At 35.6% G+C, this 22,654-nt stretch overlaps 1 protein-coding gene across 1 annotated transcript in view; it reads right to left on the bottom strand.

Annotated features, from left to right (window-relative positions):
* Positions 1–22,654, bottom strand: part of PIK3C2G (phosphatidylinositol-4-phosphate 3-kinase catalytic subunit type 2 gamma) — a 262,575-nt gene that overhangs the window by 95,102 nt on the left and 144,819 nt on the right. Inside the window, exons 18-19 of the mRNA XM_026035575.1 lie at positions 19,085–19,178; positions 17,769–17,863 (exon numbers count right to left, since the gene is read on the bottom strand). Of these exons, the coding sequence (XP_025891360.1) occupies positions 17,769–17,863; positions 19,085–19,178 (189 nt within the window). The remainder of the gene's footprint in view (positions 1–17,768; positions 17,864–19,084; positions 19,179–22,654) is intronic.

Raw genomic sequence — 22,654 nt, 5'->3', positions numbered from 1 at the left:
TGCATAAGGCTATCCTGCAATCTTCCTCAAACAAGATGGCATCTACCTTCTTCTCATCTAACTGAAATAGAAAAGAAAAGAATTATCTCTTGTCAGATCATTCCTATCACTGGGAGGAGAAAAGAAGAAGAACTCACATTGTAAAATACGTTATTTCTCTTATCTTCATACACTATCTCTTCAGGCCTGCGTTTTCTTTCTTTCTGGTTTTCTTTTTCTTTCTCATTCCTTGCTCTCTTATCATTTTCCCCCTCCCATTAAATATAGCAACACAGGAGGAGTGGGAGTGACAGTGAAAGAAATATATATATTTTTTTATTTAATACCAAGTAGCATCTTCTTTCCTTTTCACCACTTTATTGCCAGTAAGTATTATCTTACTAAAAGAAAAGTAGGAATTTGAAGTTAAGCTGATCCATCAATGATAACTTTCTATAAAACATATTTAAGAGAAAACTTTAAAATTATCTGACAAGTATTTTCCTAGCTGACAGCTGGCCTAGGCACTATGGAAAATGGTAGAGCTACAGGAAAGACAACGTAAAAGTGAGGCACAAACCTGTCTGAAATTGGGTTGACTTATTTTGCAGAGGCTTGCTGAAGTTCTCATTTCAGACAGCCTGCTGTTTCATTGCTGGGTAGTAAACACTAAGTTTCATCTTGGTTTGAAAGTCCATCCCAACTCTATTAAGACATATTCAATGGTGGAACCAGATGTGAATAAGCTTTTGAATAAGTGGGATTCACTTTTAATAAACCCCCAACCAAGACAGTGTTATATCTTGAGCTTTTATCTAGGAAATCTTACTTGACTCTATTCAAAGGATATAGTAGATTCTTTGGGTTAAAATGCATAGATTTTAATGACAGAAGAATATAAGGAAAAAATAAGAACAAACATCTTTCTTGAATCTCTGAAATTGCCTTTCATTTGCTACACAAACTTGGAAAAAAATCATAAATTGTTCCATGCTTTTGTTTTCCTTTTCAAAGGAAAATGAATTATTTGCCTTCTCACACAATGTTATGTTTGTTTGAAAGCTTCTCTCATACCATAGAGGTAAGTGCCATGGCAAATAGTCTGTGTTAATAACATTACTGCCTCCTCCTTATTTTACAGAGTAAGGCAAAATTAAGATTAGGTTGTTGCACTAAAGACTTTAACTCTGGTTCCAATACTCACAATCACATTTGTGGAAGTACTACTGCAGTAAGCAGATGTCATATTTCCATATGTCCTGAGTCAGGTAAAGAGACAAGCATGCTCCCTGGGGGCAGTTACTGCATTGCCAGAATAAATATACATCAACCACCTGTCAGAAAATGCTGCTGGGACTTTGAAACTCACTGGCTTTGCTTTAGGTATCTTTATTGCATTACATTTGTGCGTTACTGCTGTCCTCATGCTTAGTCTGTGATGGTGCATTGGTCTGAGAGGTGGGGAAACATGGAGTTCTTCCCCTCTACCATCATTCACATGCTCGTTGCCTTTGTATCAGGTGAATCCTCAAAATATTTATCCCATTTCTACTAAGCTGTGTTCTCTGAGCGAGCAAAAATCTGTATGTGTCAAAAATTAAAACTGATTAGTGTCATTTAATCTGTCTCAACCAGCAAAGCTATGGCAGTACCCTTGGGGGAGCCTTGCTGAGGTATAGGGACTTAGCCTCCTCCTACAGAACACTGTCTTTGTGATAAAGCTAGAACAGCCAAAGAGCAACAGCCAGCAACTTTTTGTGTGCCAGCTTTAAACTGATGCAAGAAATGCTATTAAAACGAGCTCTTATTCAAATGGCTTTCTATTTGCATACCATGGCCAAGCAGTGTAGCTCTGAGTGACACACAGCGCAAACCACTGGCAATTACAAGAATATTTGCCATGATGGCTACTTAAATTCAATTTGACAAGCTGCCCTATCACAGAAATGCATGCATGATAGCTGGGTTATGCAAGTCACTTGGAAGCTGGCAGAACAGTGCATACTGGAAAATTAAAAATTTAATTAATAAAACAACTTCTCCTGATAGAAATCATCAGTCACAACCAAATGACACTGTGAAGAAGGTTAAGTAGCAGAATAAATACTAACTTTTAATACTAGTTATGAAGAGTTATGAAGACAGCCCAGACTCAACAGGAAAAAAAAAATGCTATCAGTCAAACTAGAAATTAGTTCAGCCAGGTAAACAGAATTTTATCAGCGGTTGTTATATCATGCTGCAAAGCATGCTATCCAACCTCCTCTGTGCCCCATGTTTACAGAGTTGTTCTATGGACAGCAAGGCCCTAATTGCAGAACAGAATTCTGCTTTCCATGGAGATGCACAGACATTATAGCCTTTACGATGAGGGATTATTCTTTAACTCAACGCAACGTGCCCACAGCTTTGGTTCTGGGACTCTGATTCAATCTCCTGTGGCAGCTGCCACACTAGCACTAATAGGCCTGGTTAATATCAATTCAGTAATTTCAAACTTTTTCAATACATCACATAATTTTGTGCTAATTCATGACATTTATACTCATTTGTTATCATTTGACATAACATAATTCCTCATTTAATGTTAATTGAAAACCACTGGTTCCTTGTTCCAAAGAGCATTTACTGTCACTTACAACTTATGGTTCTTTATAGAGCTATTGTCCAGATAATATAATCATTAAATGCTGTTTTGTCTAGTTGCAGAGCCATTATGCACAAGTGTATGAATGGCGATATGAGCAGAATGGAACACTCAAGGAATTTATCTTTACAAGTTTTCATTTTAGCAATTTTTCTTCAGATTTTCATTACTTTTTTTTTTTTGTGAATTTTCTCACTGGAGAAGAAAAATAAAAGTAAAAGAAATGACTACTCATTTAAATTGTGTTGAACTCATCCTCCCTAGATATTTTTAATTAAAAAAAATGCAAAGTTTGGTTCAGCTTGCCTTCAGACCCGGTTTCTTTAGAAAATGCACATCCCTGCTTCTCTGCAAAGGCTAAATACTACCTCCTTCCTTGGCTACAAATGAATCCCAACATTTATAGATTCAATAACTGCCAAGAGGTAAAAGAGAGCACACATCATCACACTTCTGGGTGGAAGAGAGAATATTCTTTTGAGGGTTTGAATGTAAAACTTTAAAACCTCTTTATATGAAGAAGGGCCCTACTTTATAATTAAAACTATTTGTTCTAAAGTCTTTCAGATTCTTGCAAAGCTTTGTCAGTCACAGGAAGATACATCAACCAGAATAAGGATGTATGTGAAATGATCAAGTACAAGTCCCCAGTGGCTCCTCTGAAAGTGCACTAAATGGATGCTTATTTTCTAGAATTGATAACAGGGATTAAAATAGAAACCTAGAGTGGTTACAGGTGTAGGCACAAGATTTTCAGAGAAGCATGGAGCAATATAGGCAATCAAACCAAAATAACACTATAGAGGGGACAGTAATCCCATATTTTATATTTGGAAAGAATGCCTTTTTCTGTGGAAATGGTTTGAAGTCTCCCTCTCCTCTGAGGAGATCTTTATGCAAATCTAAATTTTTCAACAAGGAGAAATTAACTCTTGTACTTAAGGAGAACAGGAGAACCTCTTCTCTTTTGCTTTTCATCATCAGTGTCCATTGAAAAGCCTCTTTTACCATAAGGAACTATAGCTTTTTTTTTTTTTTTTTTTTTTTTTTTTGCATTCTTTCCACTCTGCTATCCAGACACTAGGAACAATGTGTCAATTCCTTCCTATGTGTCAATTCCTTCCTATTCTCTAATTAGCAAAGGATGCTCTGACTTCTGAGCCTTGTAGCAGAGTCAGGATATTGAAGCAGGAGGGGCAGAAATGTTTATATGGCTGGAGAGTGGAAATTCCCAATTCCAAACCTTTCTTTCAGCTACCAGAAACATACTGCTTTACACATTACATTTCCTACTGACTTTGAGTAAATCTCAAAGAGAGTCTTCCGTTTCCAAATATTAAACAGCACAGAGGTTACAGACTGCTTGCATGAAAACATGTGCACCATTATATGTAGCTCTGTAAGCACACAAACACCATCACATCCATGTGAGAAAGCACTGGTGTGGGAATGGAGAGGAAAGTGGTCTTCAGTGAACTGCTGTGCCTCCACCAGATAACAGATAACAAGCAACAGTTAAGGGAAACTGAACATAAAATAAAATAAAATAAAATAAAATAAAATAAAATAAAATAAAATAAAATAAACAAAATAATACAATAACAAAAATGAAAAAAAAAAAAACAACAACCAACCAAATAAAACAAAAGAAAAACCAAGCACTTCTGAATGGGAAGCAAGATTTTTATTTTTATTTAAATTTGCTTGGATATAAGCCCTGTAAAACAAACTAGAAAAATGAAGCCTAATAAGCCAAAGAACAGGATTTTGTTGAGAGAGATGGTGAGCACCTTTACTGTTTACAGAAAGTCACTTTTTTTTACTTAGAGTCACCTTTTATCTCTAAGGATTTGAACTTTCCAAGTCATTTATCGGATGAGAAGAGAGAGGATATCTCAGCCTGTGAGAAAAGGAAGGCACTGATTCAAAAAGACTGTCTATTTGTGCATGTACCATTGCTTCTTCATTCAAGTGACCCTTAAATTTATGTTACTATATCACATTATTGTAGTATCTATCTCAGTGTGTGATCTCGCCCTCTTTTTTTCTTTTCAGTGCAGAGGGTTTTCCTTTATGTACTTCATAATAAGAAGATTCATTTACTTGCTTATTCACTACAGTTTATCCTTATCCATATTATAGAAGCATATGGTGGGATACATAAACCAAGAAAAGTTATCAAGAGAGTGATTCTTTTCCTAATTTGGACTAGGCAGTTCCTAAAAGCCATCTCCTAAGAGATCTTAATACTCTTCTGGCTCATTACTGAAGTTCTTCTCATCATTAATGACGTTAATAAAGGTAACAAACAGTGTTGGCTTTCCTTCCACATCCATTTACTCATACAGCAGATTATGCAGAATTGCGGAATTATAAAGGCCCTGTTTTGCTCTGCTTGCACAGCTTAATCACACCTTGATATTCAGTACTTAATACAGTACTTTTTTTTAATTTTTTTTTTTTAGCCAGTGTTCTATTTGGCTTGTCGTCTATTAAAAACCTGAACAGAGTAGAAATTAAAAATAAATAAATATTTTCCTATTATATGCTAAATTTTTCAGTGTGGGACGTTTGTATTAGCTCATAATGTATGTATGTATGTATGTAATGTAGGACATTTGTATTAGTCATCTAATAACATGTCAGCATTTGGAAATCCAGCACTGAAGATCTCATCAAATTTATAACCAAATATCTTCCCATCTATTCCCAAGTACATGCTGCAATTTACTCACTCTTTGTCCTAAACCCACCCTACAATAACATTCGATCTATAATAATCCACTACATAATAATTTTTTTTCCCTACATTACCACTTGAGTTTTCACTGAAATGACTGGTACGAGTGAGTAGTTGTCAGGTGACAAACTACAAAGTAAGATGTAAGTGGTATTTCATAAACTATTACGCTTTAAAAAAGAAGTCTTTTTCAATGAGATAATAAGTGAGATGGTCTGTCAACAATTCAAGATCAAACAATTCAGAAAAAAACACTAAGAGAAGTAGTATCTTGTGTGAAAAATCTTGCATCCAACCATCTGTGTTGTGCAGAGAAGTTATTGTTAAAAATTTCAAGATAGCTCAGTGTGACACTCATTGCATTATCCCAGGTTCAATTCTGTAGTGTCACACCTCAACTGACCAGCCTAAGTTTTAAGACATATTTCTCAGCTTCATCCTGCACTGCAGATTCTGAATGTCTAAATTCAATATTTCTGTGGAAAGCTTTGATTTTCATGATGAACACTTTTCCCTCTCCAAAAAAGTGAAAAATTCCACGCTAATTCTACCTTACATTAATCCTTCAGCAGTGAGACACATTGTAGAGAGAAGATTATTTCAGTAAAATTACCATTATTGCTATAATATTGGGATAATGTATTTCTTTGAATATCTTTATATAGAAATAATGGCCCTTCAGAGTTAAAAGGCATTTTTTGTAGCCTGATTTCTTTTTCAAAAGCATTTAATGATGCTAAGAATTTTACTAAACAATATTTTGTATATTTAATACACATCATAATGGAAGCTTAAGAATAATTCAGGTATTTCCCTTTCAACTGATATGTCTTATGGTTGTAAAAGCTATTGCGTAGACTTTTACAGGCTTTGGGTTTGGAAGGAAACTTCATTACTTTAGATTCATGGGTAATTTTCTGTTATTTAATTCAAGTCTACAAGTCTTGGTTTTAACCAACCGGCTCTTTGCCATGAAAGCATTGACTAACACTATGTGAGACATGGTCCATTGCATAATTCTCTCACTTGAAACAAGGCTATTACAACACGTTAGTAGTGTTTTCAAGCAAAACAAAAACAAAAAACAAACCCAAGATATCAGAAAGTCTTTCTTTTCTTTCTCAGCTTATTTTTAATTTGGTCCTGTTCCAAACACATAATGATTACATTGTATTATTTCATTTAGTATGGATGAACATTCAAAAAGCAATTAATGCTTAAGAAAACATTTTTTAAACAGTGAGATTTTTAGAAAATTAATCCTGAAATACTTATCGTGTGAGAAGAAACTAAAAATACTGAATTGTTATGGTTTGTTGACCTGGTAGGAACTTTTACCTGTCATTCCCTTCTCTCTGATAGAAATATTTCCTTTTGTTACAGTTTGTGAAGTTTTTATTTTTAAAAAATATTAAATTAAAAAAAAATTTCATTTGAAACTTCTCCAAAAAAAAAAAAAAGCTTATCATCCAGAAAGTAGTTCATTTGCCAAATCATGAACACTTTCAACAAGGTATAACTTGTGATTCTCTTTCTTCTCTTCTCAATTTAGTCATTTAGACCAAGGATCTACTTTCATCCTGATGAAGAAGAATGACTAAATCCAGATTTTTTAATCACAGCTGAGAGCAAGGTTGAGATGACCAGTAATTCATTAAACAAAATATCTTGTATCCACATAAATTTGCTTTCTATTCATATTTTCCCTAAAGATTTTCCTGTTTTTTTTTCTCATAAATAGGAGAGATTTAAAACTCAAACCTTCCACAATAAGGTCATGATCAAAAGCATGGATAACTACAAGATTTGACAACCTAAGCCCAGAATCCCACCAACCTAAGACACAGAATCTGTATTGCATTATAGAAATCTTGAGGTGAGAATTTCATTAAATTCATCCAAAGAGAGCTGGATTGGAAAAAAAAAAACCCTCTCAATAATAAAATCAAGATAAACTTTATCAAATACAGTCTCAAATCATTAGAAGTACAACAAAACAGATGAGTGAGCTAGTAAGTGCAAAAAGCTCTACCACTGAACATAAAATAATGTGACACTGAAACATTTCCTGATTCACATTTTATACTGTAATTGCCATTTATATAAGAAAATCCTCATACAAAAGATCAAAGAGAAATTCACAAAAGATAAAAGTGAAAGTGCAACATAAAATGAGAAAAATATAAACTTTTTGTGTATCATGCATGCCTATTTTAAAATAAGGTGTCCTCTCAGAATATTTCAGCTAGGCAATGAAAATTCATTTAGCAGCACCATGATTTTGCAGCAGATAAGTAGCCCACTAGAAAACCACTCCTGACTGCAGGATACAACATTTAAACAGAGAAACACAGTAGCAGAGGTGAATCTCAAGAAATTCTTCATGCATTTAGCTCTCCTACTTAAGATGTCACTCTCCTCAACCATTTTGGGTAGATCTGGAAAGTTTTCATCATCTTTACATTCTACTTTTATTATTTCTGATTTTGACATTTCAGATTATTAAAGTCGTGGATGATCTTCATATGTATGTCTAGCTCTGTGAAAACTTAAAGCAAATTTCAGTGCAGAAACACAGCTGCCTGGGTTAGGTACTGTCATCTCTTTCCATCAATGACTTTCTCAGTATAAAAACCAAAGCAACTCCTCCACATCAATCAAATTCACCTCTGAAAACCATCAATTAGGAGTGACAGGACTAGATGAACATGTTGTCGAAAGGTTTCCTGATTTATCACTACTCTGATTTACATTCCATTCTCCGGAATGGAAGTAGATTATATGACATATTCATCAAGAAAGACTTTGGCTCTTCATTTGTTTATGAAGGTAGCAATAGTAAAAACGTGCTTATGGGAAAAAAAAAAAAAAAAAGATGAAAGCTGCAAATTAAAAGCCCAATGTGACAGCTGCCCAGAACCCTGCTCTGCATCCCTCCGTCAGCAATGCCAGCTATCCTTCCTCAACTAAAAGCATCTCTGTTGGCACATGCAAAGGGACGCTCGTCTTTCTCTTGTGCCAGAACAGCTGAGGAAGGGGAGCTTTCAAAACCCTTCCGCCCAATAAGCAAGTCGTCTTAGCCCAGCAAATCAGAGAGCTACAGACCAACAATATGTCACATTTAATCCTTCCTACACAGGATACACAAAAGACAACACCCGTATTTCACTCTCAGTTAAATCACTAGAGGGGCTTTGATAGATATGCTTTGAACCTATGAGGGAGCTTTTCAGCAGAACTGAAGAACTATTCACTCCAGTATTTTCAAACGTAAAAGGAGTCAAAATGAAAATAAAATAAATCAGACACGCAGTGTTTTGAAAAACAATGTACTGAGAATGTTTTCTTTAGTACTGACTTGTAAATCATAAAGCCGCAAAAAGAACTAAGGCCGGTTATTCAGTATTCCTTTTTTTTTCAGAAATCTTTTACATTTTGAGGGGATTATTTTTTCAACTCTGCTCACTGACACATATACATACTGATGTATGTTTTCATTACACTAGCACGCTGATAACTTTGGCACTTGCAGACTTTTTTATGTTTCACTGGGCAAGGTTAATCTACCTCAGATATGATCTTTGGCATGGAATTTCCTCTATTCCAACGCAGCAGGGGGATAACTGTCTCTACACTGAAAAACTAATGTAGCTGCAGCAGAATACTTGCCTGTGCAAATACAATCAGTGACACAAATGACCGTGCTTTCCTCCCTTCTCACCTTGACTGATTATCAAGGTTCCTTGCCTCGTCTTTTTCGCATCTTCGCTGAGTTTGAAAAAAACACAGCACTGCCTAGAATCCTAAATACGCAAGAACAGATCTGCTCTACAGACAGTGCTGGCTAAATCATTAGAAAGAGGCACATATACACAAGTACTTGATTTACAGTCTTTGACATGAATTCACCAGATTGTATCATATTCACCAGATCACAAAAAAGGCATAGCTTGATTTGATTTATTAATTTTAATTGAATTTTTAAAGTGGTAATTTTAACAGTGGGAAAAGTAATAGCCCCCTTTTTATTTTTCAAATGTCAAAATGCCATGTTCAGGTTCTTTGTTGATCCTTGCCAGTATTGTTCGAAATTTGCATATTACTTTTTAGAACTTATTTTACAAATTCAACTTTTGTTTAAAAGTTTAGAATTTGAAAACACTAACTCTTTACGCAAAATATTTCAACTTGTAAAGAGATACATAGCATTGGCAAAGTCTTTGTTCTTTGGGCAATAAATGTTATGGCAAACTCATTAAAATTAAGTAAGTGGACCTAGTTCTAGCAAAATTTATTGCTCTGAGTGCCACAGAATAATTGACTAAAAGGCCACTTAAGTCAAAGGAAACTGTGAAGAGGTTTGGACTCAGACTTTTCTCTCCTGTATATGGAACAGTACAGACAGATATTTGACAAATTTTCCTCTTAAGCTGAAGAACACCTGACAGTCTGCCTCTAGCTATGCCTGAAAGTAACATTTCAGCATGGAAACCAGGTCATTCAGATATTGGATTCTCTCAGTCATGATCAGTCTGTGCTGAACTTCCCAGGATATCTTTATAGGAAAAATAAAAGACAGAGGGAGTGTTTTGCAGCCCTTGGGCCAAGTGGTATAAACCTAATAACTAACAGGGCTGGTTCACTCCACAGTGCACAGTCTGTAACCCACACCCCACACTACCCACCACTTGACTTTGGATCTCCTTGGTGCTGTAGGTGCTGGCCTGTGCTTTGTTCTAAGAAACAGTTCAGGGTCTGTGTGTATGTGTGTGTTTCAGTTCAGAGGGCCAGAAATACAGCAAGGGGTATGTTATAGCCCAGGTGTGGCACAGCGATCACATGAGACTGAAGGTTAGTGTCATTTGCCCTCAGATGGGTCACACGAGCATGCAGGTGTGAATACTGAACGGTGTAATGGTAGAGGACACAGTGCCAAAGCTGGCGCAGTTTTGCCTATACTATTCCAAAACTCTGCCCAGGAGCTGTCTTGGAGAAAGCAGTCCCAAACTGAGCCAAATAGGAAGGTGGCAGTTTTGAAGTATGGCTGACTGGAGGTCTAGCCCTTCGTTTCTCTGTCTTAGGAAGGTCAGAAACAATAGCCAAATATCCTCTTTGTGCTTCTTGCAACAAAATCTCTTTGTGTAATTTGACATTTTCTTTTCTAAAACTTAATCTGAGGAAATGGAAAATCTGTATATTAGGAAACAATATAATTATTTCTTTGTTTTCCTAGGCAATGCTCCAAGTCCCACATGCCTAATAAAGAGGAGTTAGCACAACCGGATCATTGACTCACAAAAATAATGGTCTAATGGTGTTATTTACTACTATATAGACAAATAAAGAGGAAAATCAACTCCATATTTTTGGCATTTTGAAAGTAAGAATTATGATAGGTACATTCTATAATTCAGTTCTTCACAATCTAAAACACAGTGATGATCACATCAATTGTGCGAATTCAGATGAAAGTTATTAATACTCATATTAATGATATGTTACCACAGCAGGTTGTAAAACTGCACAACTCCAAACTGGAATCAACTCCAATCTTAACCAAGACTAGCAGAACAACTGATTGCACACACTGAGAAGGATTGTTTGTAGATTAAAAGTTACAAAATATCAGTGTTTTCCTGATCCTGGTCCCTAAAGAAGGATCCAGTTAATGCAAAGTTAAACAGGTGAATTGAATTTGAATTGAATTGAATTTACATCTGATGTCACTTAATGATTTGGGTTTCTCAACATTCTCTTCATAACTATTTAATAAGTCCATTAATAATTAGCAGAGTTGACAACATCTGAGTGTGCATGAGAGAGGCACAAAAGTGTAGAAGGTGAAAGACTGCAGGATGGCAGCCTGTGCAGAGTTCAGATTATTAAGAGTGTTGGACAGCCAAGACTTTGTTTGCCTTTTTTTTTTTTTTTTTTAAAAGACTTTGAGTAAAATACAGCTAATGTATGTGTTTTAACAGTGAAAAATACATTTCTTTTGGCAAAAGATGAAACAATAAACTACTGTTTCAAAGTTGGAGTGCTGAATGAGACAAAGAAGTAATGATTTTGGAAAAAAAAATGTATGGAGGGCCAAATCTTCTGGTGGTAGAAAATTTAATGAGGTCTTTTTAAATTATCAATGGATTTTGTGTCATTAGGCTCTTTTATACAGTGCTTATGTTCGTTTTTAATTATTTCAGGAGTCCTCCTGATATAGAAAAAGAAATAAAAATAACATATGATGTTTTAGTCTTGAAATCAATAGCCTAATTCACATTGGTTTCAGTGAGTGAGGAATTCAATGAGAGTTTCTTTTCAGCACAAGTCTTTGCTTATCTACAAGGTGGGTAGAGGAAAAGATGGGGAACTACTTCCTTTTCTTATAGTTCTTAGTGGGAACGTAGCTGAGAATAAATCTCTTAAGAGAAGTTAGAAGACTAGCTACCAAATGACATTTTGCCACCAGCAAAGTCCCTTCCCTTCCCTTCCCATCCCTTCCCTTCCCTTCCCTTACTAAAGCTCTACTAAAATTTACAAACACCCACTCTGTTCCATTGCTGTGAAGTCTGTTCTTTCCACCACCTTCAAGCAGCTGCCACAAACCTTAGAGGACACTACATTTCTCCCCATTACTCAATCTGCCTGTGGAAGGTAACCATCTGCAAAATGTCCTCTCGGCCACATGGTGCCTCAACCAGCTGTGTCAACTGTGTGGTGCAGCTGCCACCTGAGAAAGCAAAAATGCTCCAAGCAAAAATGCTCCAAGCAAGCGGGAAAACGAAGGGTAGGTTACCAGATGGAAGTGTGTCTTAAAACTGGAGCCTGAAAGTTGAGAAAAAGAGTGCATGAGACACAATAGCAAGAAGATAAACGACAATTTTCTGTGGGCAGGTGGGCCCAAAGGGGTTCATCAGTTTTCTTTCCCCTTAAGCAACTAGGTATGTTGCTAGAAACAGTTCAATACCTTCTCTTCTTAACATATTACAGGAAAAAGGAAATCTTGCTCCAACCTTTTCCCCTCCTAGGAACTCGGAGGCATAAAAGACTAGAATCAGAACAACTTCTAGAAGATGATGGGACAGTGTGAATGCTCCCCATGCCTCACATGCATCAGGGAATAAAATAGGATTTAATAACCTGACTTTGTGGTACATTGTGCTGTATGGATCTTATGTTGAATAGTAAGGAGCTAAAACACTAAGGGATGCAGTTGGCCCAAATTCCTCAAGAATTTAGAGGTGAGGATAAGACATTCAGGTGAAGAAACAAGATCAGGGAGTAAGATTCAATTACCTCTTCACCTCAATTAGTACAGCTAATGGGGAAAATCCACAGATGACATGAGCACAGAACACTCTTGCTTTCATAGAAGCTACCCTGATTAAAACAGCTAGACCCAACAATTTTAAAATTAATATTTATCTATTCTGTCCACCTTTGTCAATTACCATTTCATTCTTTTTTAAACATGATCTTTAGAAAAACTTATCATTGCTTCATGGAAAAGAATTCAACAATTTACTATCCAATATTAATACTAAAATGGTGACTACCTGGTACATCATTACTGGTTAACTACTTATCTCCGGTGTGCAGAGAAATCACGTCAATTTTAAGTAATAGAGCAATTATTAAAAAACTATGTTTGTCATTAATAAAAGTTAGAATGTTGCCAGTAACTACCTGTTATGGTAGCTAGTTTTTAGATTTACAATAGAGTTTAACCATAGAGGTTAAAATCCACTTCTCTGTGGTTGTGAAAGGGCATCACTAGATTCACAAACAGCACTAGACTTCCTTTTCAAATTTCTGTTTTTAGAATGTACACTGTGCACAAAGTTAGATAATTTAACAATGCAAAATTTATGTTATTTATTATAATTAAAATCAGATATAATCTTGTTAATGCTTGTTTTTACCAGTCTTTGCTTCTAAGACTGTTTTGATTGTTAATTTGGAAATTATTTCAAGGAACTGAAATGAAACACTTTGGAGAATAAAATGCCTAACCTAATCACATTTCTTAAAATAAATTATGCAAGTGTGCATGAGTCTGCACACACATCCGTGTTGCTCACATTATTAAATTACCGAGCTTCTTTTTAAAATCTCTTTAGAGCTAAGTGAAAGAAAAGCAGAAAGCCTGTTTTCCATTGCTTTTACAGGGACTGTAATTTAATTTGCAAAGAAGAGGAAAGTCTGTATTAATACAAAGCATGAAATTACTGTCCTATTCTCAAAATAAAATCTATTACTTGGAAAACTGGCTTTTAAAATTATTTTAAAATTCCAAGTTATGTAAATTGAAATCTTAGGTAGAAATATTTTACTACAGAGGAACATTATGGAGCAGAAAAGCAAAATAAGAATGTGTAGTGTGATGAACAGAAGACGTAAGTTTTTAAAAGGTGGGTGCCATGTGGGCCAGGTGGGTGTTCTTCAATTTAAATCAGAAAATTTAAAGGAAAAAAAACTAAATAAAAAAGATTTACCATTAAAGTACGACTCAATTACTTTGAGCAGCTAAGCTTATGTTAAACATCACAGGTAGTCAGGCTTTTCAAAAACTATTGATTTTTGAAATTGATAGCAGTAATCTGGCAAGTATATGACATGTGAAGTATCTTCTCACCTACACATAGTGACTACTTAAATTGGATGTAAACAGTTATACCACTATACTTCCAAGAATGAAACCTATTGAGGTGGTTACTATTATTTCTATCTATATATTGTATCTGCTGATGTTTCTACATCTTTCAGGTTTTGACCTTATCCTAGGACATGCTAATTTGGTGAATTTGTTCCTGGAAATTGGTAATTTGTGGCTTTTGTTGACAGCCTGCCTGATCCAGGAATGTGGCTACTAAATGAACAAACACACAGGATAGGACACTAGTCATGGATATTCTAGTCCAGACTAGGCACACTAGATATACTTGTTAATAATAATTTCCAGACCCAAAGAACTTTCTATTAAACAAGCAGCAAACTAGTATTATTTTTCAAATAAGGACCTGAAGATCTTAAAGATATTGTTCAAAATAAACATTAAGCTTGAGGTAGTGTGTGAAAGAGAATCCAAATATCCATTCTCCAGTCCACTGCCACAGTATTTATTTCTTAGCCACCTTTTTTGGCTTCCTGACAGTGAGATTCACAAGCTTGTAAAACTGAAAGGACAAGTTAGCAGAATCTAAGGCTTAGTTGGCAATGTACTCTTGAACTGCCAGGGCCTGAACCACAGGCCCAAGTCAAGACTGACTTCCAGCTGAATACAGCTCTGCTTTAGTAGAAGTACACAGAACTTGCCTGTAAATTGCACGTAGGCTCATAAAACTGTAACTTTTGTGGGCTCTCAGGCAAGTTTTTTTGACCTTGGAGGGAACTTGCCCATTCGAAGCTGGGGCTCTGGCCAGGTCCCAGTCCTGGATGATAAGGAAAGTGGGTCATACCAGATTTACTGCTAACAAAGAAAATGCAAGTTTTGCTGATTTGGTTTTATAAAAGCTGGACCCTATTGCAGCAACTTTGGAGACCTCACTTATGGGTGGACACACCACGTAAGACCTTCCAATTGCCGGGAGGGTTCTCCAAATCCTCACCGCAGCAGGGGCTCCCCACCAACAGCGGATCTGGATGATGGTAATGAATTTAGGCAATTGGTCATGTATCTTTTTCTTAATAACTATTCTCTTTCTCATATAGTAATGGTCAGCGCGTTACTTTGCTTATTTGTCCGTAGTTAAAGCCTGGCGCATAGTAAACTTATTGTTTCATTAAATGTATCATTTCATTTCTGTAGTATTTTATATTAACAGTAAACATGACTGTTTTTTCCCTCGGTGTCTGGTTATTTTGCATTGGCAAAACAACTCTACAGTTAGATTACCAAAGTCCTGATTCAGAAAACCCTAACATTTGAGTAATTTACACTTTTCTCAGCCAGCTGTGTGCAGGAAGTTAATAATCTGTACGCCCTTCTTAGAGACATCTTAATTTCCCTCGGTAGCTAAATGAAGCTGAAACCCATCCAGCACAGCATGCATCTGGGACAGTATGATTAGATTTGGAGGGTATCACAGACAAAAATTTATGCCTACATTCAGGGGACTTCTTACCTCTCTACCATACACCTCCCTACAATTTGCTAGGAGCTCTCTATCTAGGCCACTATTTTTTTTTTTTTTTTTAGCTACATGTCTGTTCTTAACATCCTTGTGAATAAACAAAGAATTGCCATAGATAAGCTCGGTGTAGTCTTTTGACTTTGACTTTTGAGAAAATCCCACTGAGTCTTTTCTCTGACTATTGTAGACATCAAATGTTTTCTGATGCTTTTAGGAGCACATCACATCTCCTTGACTTCTCTTACCTGCTCTTACCTTCTCTTACCCTGAAGAAAATTAAATCCATGTTTCTCTTAGAAGTCAGTAGGGCAATATTAAAAAAAAATTGAAAGACCTACATTTTTGTATAGCAAGAAAATTTACATTTATGAGATATACATCTTTCAAATATATATTAATTTAGATGAATGTACTTGTGTACACACACAAGCACACCTGCCCGAGTACATGTTGAAGTCTTGTTGAAGTCCAAGACTTAACCAAATGATCTTCCTCTAGGAAAGTGCAGTCCACCTCTCTGGTAGGAGATATTTTACTATTGTTTATTTAGGCATAAATAGCAAATTCCTCTTTATACAATTTATAAGTATTGCTTATTGCAAGTGCTCACAACCTTGTGCAACTTCAGGATATATATAAATCTAAAGAAATTTAGTATGTTAGTATCTTCCCTCTGCAAGAGAATAATCAAAATATTTATTATACACTCAGTAGCTGATTTTATCTCCAATTACTAGTTTACACAGGGATGAAAAGTGCTTGAATATCTATCCATGGCCAGATGATATGAACCAGGCTGCCACCAGTTTGAAGACAGAAAATACAATGAACATTCAGAAGTATTCTATAAGATGTGGGTATGTATAGTTTTTGGCATTTTGCCACATTGAGTTATACTGTGTCAGGTAAGGAAGGGCAAATTTTAGTTTTTAATAAGCTGTTATTCAATATGGAAGGTCTGTTGGATATTACCTGACACTACATCATCAGACTGCTTGAGCAGATTTTTGGGGAAAAAAAATGTGGAGGGGAAAGGATTTACACCCATCTGTATTGTGAAATAAAGAGGAAGAATACAGATACTTAGCAATTTCTCTCCTAGCCTCATGAGAGCTAAGAAAACCCTGGCAGACTGATGATGTCCCTACTGGTCATTCACTCTAGAAGTCATTTCTAATTGTATAGGAAAACTATCTTACTGGGAACATTTAAGCACTCTAGACGAGATATTAAATCAAGTATTACAGGTTAATGATAAGGTGGTGGAAGTCTTGGTTATGCTCCAGGCACTGTCAGAAAGCTGGCTGGCTGAAAGCAATTCTTCTGTATTTGACAGATATGCTCATTATGCATATTATTATTATGCTGCTCATTTCAGTGAAACAAACACATTCATAAGTCTATTTTCTCCCCACTGACACTTACAGAGATCATGCAGGTATGAAAGTATGATCTATCTCTTTCCTACCTCACACTTCATCAAAAGAACGATTACATTTCAAGCTGTTGCCTTGCTTTGCAGGGAGGAAAGCTTTTGCTTTTGTGGGTCAGAACTAGTTGAACTGTAAATGACAACTCAGTTCATTCATCATTACTAAGCATGCAAAAAAACCCAGCTTTATTTGCAGATCACAGGGTAGTACAGGTGACAGAAGGCCACATTCTTATTCAGAGAGCCTTGAAATAACAGCATAGCAAACAGAATAATCACTGCATGTAGTAATACAGTTACATAGAGATGGTGAATGATATTTACTCTCAGAACTGCTACATATCCATAATCACTGAAAGGAATTATTGGACAATCTATTATCACAAATTAGACTTATATGCAAAGGTCTGAGAGGTTTCCATTGACATGCATGAGAAGTCCTATATCTTCAGATGAAGTCAGAGAAATAAAAAAAAAGCAGGATCATTTAGGAGCAAGTCAATGCCATTTGGAAATCCTATTTTGTAAAATTTAAGGAATCAAACTTAGGTTCTGTCTCCAATTAGAAAATTCAAAAGAGCAGAAACTGTATCTTACCCATAAGATTTAAACATTTTTTTAAATCTCAGGCAGGTTGAGAGCAGAGTTAAATAGTTCTTTAAGACAATTTATCTACATACGATACTGAAAGGAGAACAAAGAGGATGCAAAAATGGCCTTCTTATTTGTTTCAAACCAACAAAGACATTGTCACTGAAAAAGTAATGTGTAAAGTTCACTGAAACAAAAAAGAGCTACAAAAAAAAAAAAAAAAAAAAAAGAAAAGGCAAATAATCTTACCAGTAGAGTTGATGGGCCACTTGGATGCTCTGAAGAGAGCGATTCAGTAAGAGTTTCACCAGGGGGCTTTCAAGACTCCATTCAAATTTGAGCACCTTAACAGATAAATTAATAACAAGAATCACTTAGGTGTTCATTCTGTTGTCTTTCCTTTATTTAAAAAAAAAAAAAAAAAAAGCTTAAATAGAAAGAACATTATCTTTATGTGGTTAGTTTGAATTAAATAATCCATCATACAGAAAATGCCCTAGAAATGCAATGAGTAAAGAAACTTCAGGCATAGGTATTTGCCATCATTTGGCCTGGGATCATCAGGATTTGGTCTGTGATAATATATATGCAAATATGCAAGCCTCCATCCTTCTCTTTGTTGAAAAGTAAAATGCTATATTTAGTGTTTGACCTGATTACCTGGTTCAAAATAAACCCCATCTGAAAACTGACTTGTGAAACAGAAGTCGTGAAAAGACCCTACAAGTTTCCTAAGGTGCTGCACACTATAAATGTGTGAGAATTTCACTACTTCACAGTAATAGATTACAAAAATATCTGTATATGAATAAATATATAAGGATTTGTACATGTGTACATGTAAATATATGCACATGAATGTGTGTATGTGTGTATACATATATATATGTATATAAAAACCACAAAGGAATCTGAGGAGCTCTGAAATACTGTAAACAATGTATATATTATATACAGTGTGACACAGTAAGGACATAAAGTCTTTAAGTCAGCTGGATGCTTCTTAACTACAAAACAGAACCTATTCAACCACAAAGCAATTGCTTTCAAAGCACTTGGGCTCATAACCTGTAAAATGTTCATTTCCAGTGAAAAGCAATGTACATCTCTAAAGAGACTGTTCTACACCTAAATTGCTTGGTTACTATGCACTGACAATGATTTTTCCTGTAACTGCAGTATTTGTACTTAGCCATCAAGAAAACTGATTCATTACAACACCCTTTGCTGCTTTGACTGAAAGGAAATCCTGACACCACTAGCCCCTAGTCTAATGCTCATAGCAGCATTTCTCTTGTTCAGATGCATGTTTTTTTTCCTCTTTTTTTTTTTTTCTGAGAAACAGCTTCTTGCTGTCTACAGAAAAATTCACTCAGCATCCTGAACCATGTCTCTAGAGCAATCTCTTGCTCTATCCTGTTGTTAATTCAATCACTGCATCAGCTGATTAGTCTTTTTTTTTTGTTTATTCTTCTTATAATGTATCAAACTAAAACAATCTGAAATGTTTAATGAAGTTATTGATCTGGACAGAAGACTTCCTTGGCTACAAACTTCTTTCTTACCTGAACCAGCTGTGGGAGGTATTCTAACAATTCATCATTTGACAGATTATCTATTTGTTGGACTGCTGTTCTGCGAATATCTTGATCTGGAAAACTAGAGCAAAACAAACAGATATCATTAAGAGCTACTGAACTACTGCTGATGCACTGCAACTCTCCAGAGCTCTCACTGATACAAAACACTAGAAAAACAAGTTTGCTCTCAAAATGGAATAGGAAAAAAGTAATTCACTTGCTTTACTGTAACAAGAGCACATAATCAGATTGACTGTTACCAGGCCATACAAGGAAAAACAACCCACAACACTGATCCTCAGATTTTTTTTTTTCACCTTGAGCCACCATATATTGTAATTTCCTTTATTTTTATTGAAGCATGAAGCATATTAGGGACCTTCCTTTGCGGCTCTTATTTAGTTTAAATGAGAAATTTCTGTGCCATGGCGACTCTTTCCTTTTTTTGTTGTTGTTTTTTTTTTTTTTTTCTGTGAATCTGTGACTCTTAACAGACACTTGAAGACTTCTTTTGTTCTGACCTCCAACACAAAAGCTTGAAATTTCCCACAGAAAGGATTTGTTTCAGATAATTCACTCCAGTGTCAACTCTTCTGGTTCATATTATAAGACAATGAAATAATTTAAGCAGAAGTAAATTTGAAACAAAAAAAATCATTTTAATTTTCCTAAAGCAAATTTTTGTAAAGAATTGACTCATTTATACAGAAAATTTTCATGTCAGTGAAACAGCCTTTTATGATGTAAACATGTTCAATGAATATTTGGGATAACAAATACTGGCTGGAACCAGAGTAGATGTGGGCTGACTATAGACTTTGCCATGGAGCTCTAGAAGTAATGCCGATGAAAGATGAAGTAGCAGCCAAGATAAAAGAGGGAAAATAGGCTGGATAATAGAGGTAGTCAAAATATTTTTAAGAAAGAAAAGGAATGCAGTCTAAGTGTAACCTGGCTGCCTGATCAAAACTAACTCTTAAAGCAAGTTTCTTTTCAGAAGCCAACATTTAAAGTATCTCCCAACTTTTTAGAGCTGAAAATGGTCTTTTAAGGATTTCTTTTGAAAAAAATAAAATTAAAAAAAAAAGATTTCCACTGTGCTGTAGCTGTGAGATTATTAATGATATCTACAGAACTTCACATACAAACAAGTCAACAAAATTGCTTTCCAGATGGCCGTTTTGCCACCTTCCCAGGACAAGACCTGCCCCACACAAAACAGTGAACCTTGCCACTTCAGAACTGATTGGGCTGTAGAGTCTTTTGAAAATCTGCATTTTCTATTTTGGCAGTGTAAGTGTGTATACAAGATGAAGTGTAAAGACTACAAATTTCACTGTCAATGTGGCCTAATGGAAAACCTTTTGAAATGAGAGCTGTGCTATACAACAGAAGGCATCATGGGGCTACCAGTACTACTGCTATTTGTGCTCAAAAAGTGGACTGCTCTGTTCCAGGCTTTCCAGGCAGCACCTTCTGCCAACAACATATCCACTCGAAAAATAAATCAGAAATGAAATACAAGAGACACTATCACATTGGCAGCAATTATTGCTAATTGCTATCAACAGAAGGAGAGAAAATTGTAAAGGTGAATGTTCAGAAAGACAATGGCACTTTTAAATTTAATAAAGTGAAGCAAAACAATATGCACCTCCAAATATGTTTTGATCATCAAATGAACTGCAGGCCACATAATAAAATCATGTGCATTCAGAAAACAGTGGTTGTTAGTTTTACCTACTAGTAAGGTCTGGCTTCTATTACACACTCATCTGCCACTTGTAGCACTTTCAAACTCCCCTCTAACAATACAGCTTGGCTCACATTTTAATATTTTGTTTTTCAGTTATGACACATATTTGATGATGTTTTTAATAAAGTCTATAATTGTCTAATGATGAGAGGGTCTTGATGGGGAGGGAGGGAATACTTTATATATTTTTTTAATAAAAAAAGTTATTTTAATCTCAAATTAGCCTATCTTGCAAGAGTTAATTTTTAATCCTTTTTAATTCAAGACAGCCTATTATAAGACATTGCTACTCTAATATTCACAGCCTATTGAGAACAAAACACATTTGAACAAAGATTGCATATTAAAAGAAAAAATACTTCCGTGTATGTCATTCTATCATCTAATTACGCAACTGTTCCACAAAGCTAGTCTGCCAAGACTGCAGATAATATGAAAATTAATCTTTCCCTTTCCCTTCTTGCCTGGTTCAACAGGTTACTGAAGAGTGAAATACGTTCTTTATAGGCACCAAGTCATGCAGAAAAATGTTATTACTTAGTTACTGCTTGTCCTTACTAGCAGCCAACGTTTGAATATATCCCGTGTTATGATGGAAGAAACTCCTGTATTTTTCCAGCTAAACAAAGAATGGAGAAGTTATTTTAATCTCAGCATTTCCACATAATCTAACATTTGATTTCTTTCAAATTCATTTGCAAAAGGGGACATATCCAAGTTATCTAAAGAGATGTAATTAGAATAATCATGAGCTCAAGAGCATAGGCACTGTAGTGGAAAATCTAGAGGTCAGTATGTTTCAGGAAACATGCCTCTTGTCACTGTACTCTTGAATAAGATTTGAGGTAATTTACTTCTGTTGGCTACTAAACTGTTTCCTTCGGCATTTGGATTTCAAGGTCAGCTTGCATTTGAGTTGAACCATTTTGAAGGAATGACATGTCCTCTTAACCACCTGGCAATTTGTTAAGCCTCAAATGTAATACTCATTGCTGTCTTGAATTTCAATGTTCTTCAGGGCTACAGAAACAAAATAAAAAAATATTTAATGCTATCTGGTTTATCCCATACATTTGTATTTAGGAATTTGAGCAACCCTACAAAGTCTTCAGAAACAGGTGAATTACAGTAATACTTAGAAATTTACACAGTATTTTATGATACTTGTGCTATTCATACTTACATTCATAAGCTTTATCTGCAAAAAGCCACTGGCATGGTAAGGTCCAGAAGCTGATCTGAATAAAAAACTCCAGCCTTCATGTTTCTGGAAACTCTTTTTTCTTGCGGTCTTCTAATCAATTAGGCCTAGAGGGGTTTTCCTACAAATAATCTGGCAAACTTTTGAGTGCTGTGTCAAATTTGATTTCAGTAGTTCATAAATTACTCCTGATTAGAGGACACAATTAATTGATTTTTTGGCTCAGTGACTGAACACAAGAAATTGCTTTAGGCCTAACAGAAGCTGCTTTGTAGCAAAGAGATTTGGGGACAGTTAAATTTCAGGGCTTGCTACAATGAATATGCAATGATTCCTACCTCCACTGCAGCAGACAGATAAGATCACTCTATCACCAACAGCCCTGTGCTCAGGCCACTGCCCTAGGAAGCCCAAGCTCATCAGATCAATTTTGGCAAGAAATTGAAACACTGACTACCATAGTCCTGACTAGCAGCTTGTTGCAGTGGCTTCTGAGGGGCAGGAGATTCAGCATCCTCCTCTCTCTTCATAGCTCTTTTATGATTGCCACCCAAATATCTTTGTGACTTTAGCTAGAAAAATAGCCTTAAAACAAAAA

This window comes from Nothoprocta perdicaria, unplaced genomic scaffold, assembly GCF_003342845.1.
Source record: "Nothoprocta perdicaria isolate Ctin4 unplaced genomic scaffold, notPer1 scaffold_161, whole genome shotgun sequence".
NCBI lineage: Eukaryota > Metazoa > Chordata > Aves > Tinamiformes > Tinamidae > Nothoprocta > Nothoprocta perdicaria.
The sequence above is the reverse complement of the archived record's forward strand: the minus strand, read 5'-3'. Positions and strand labels throughout refer to the sequence as shown.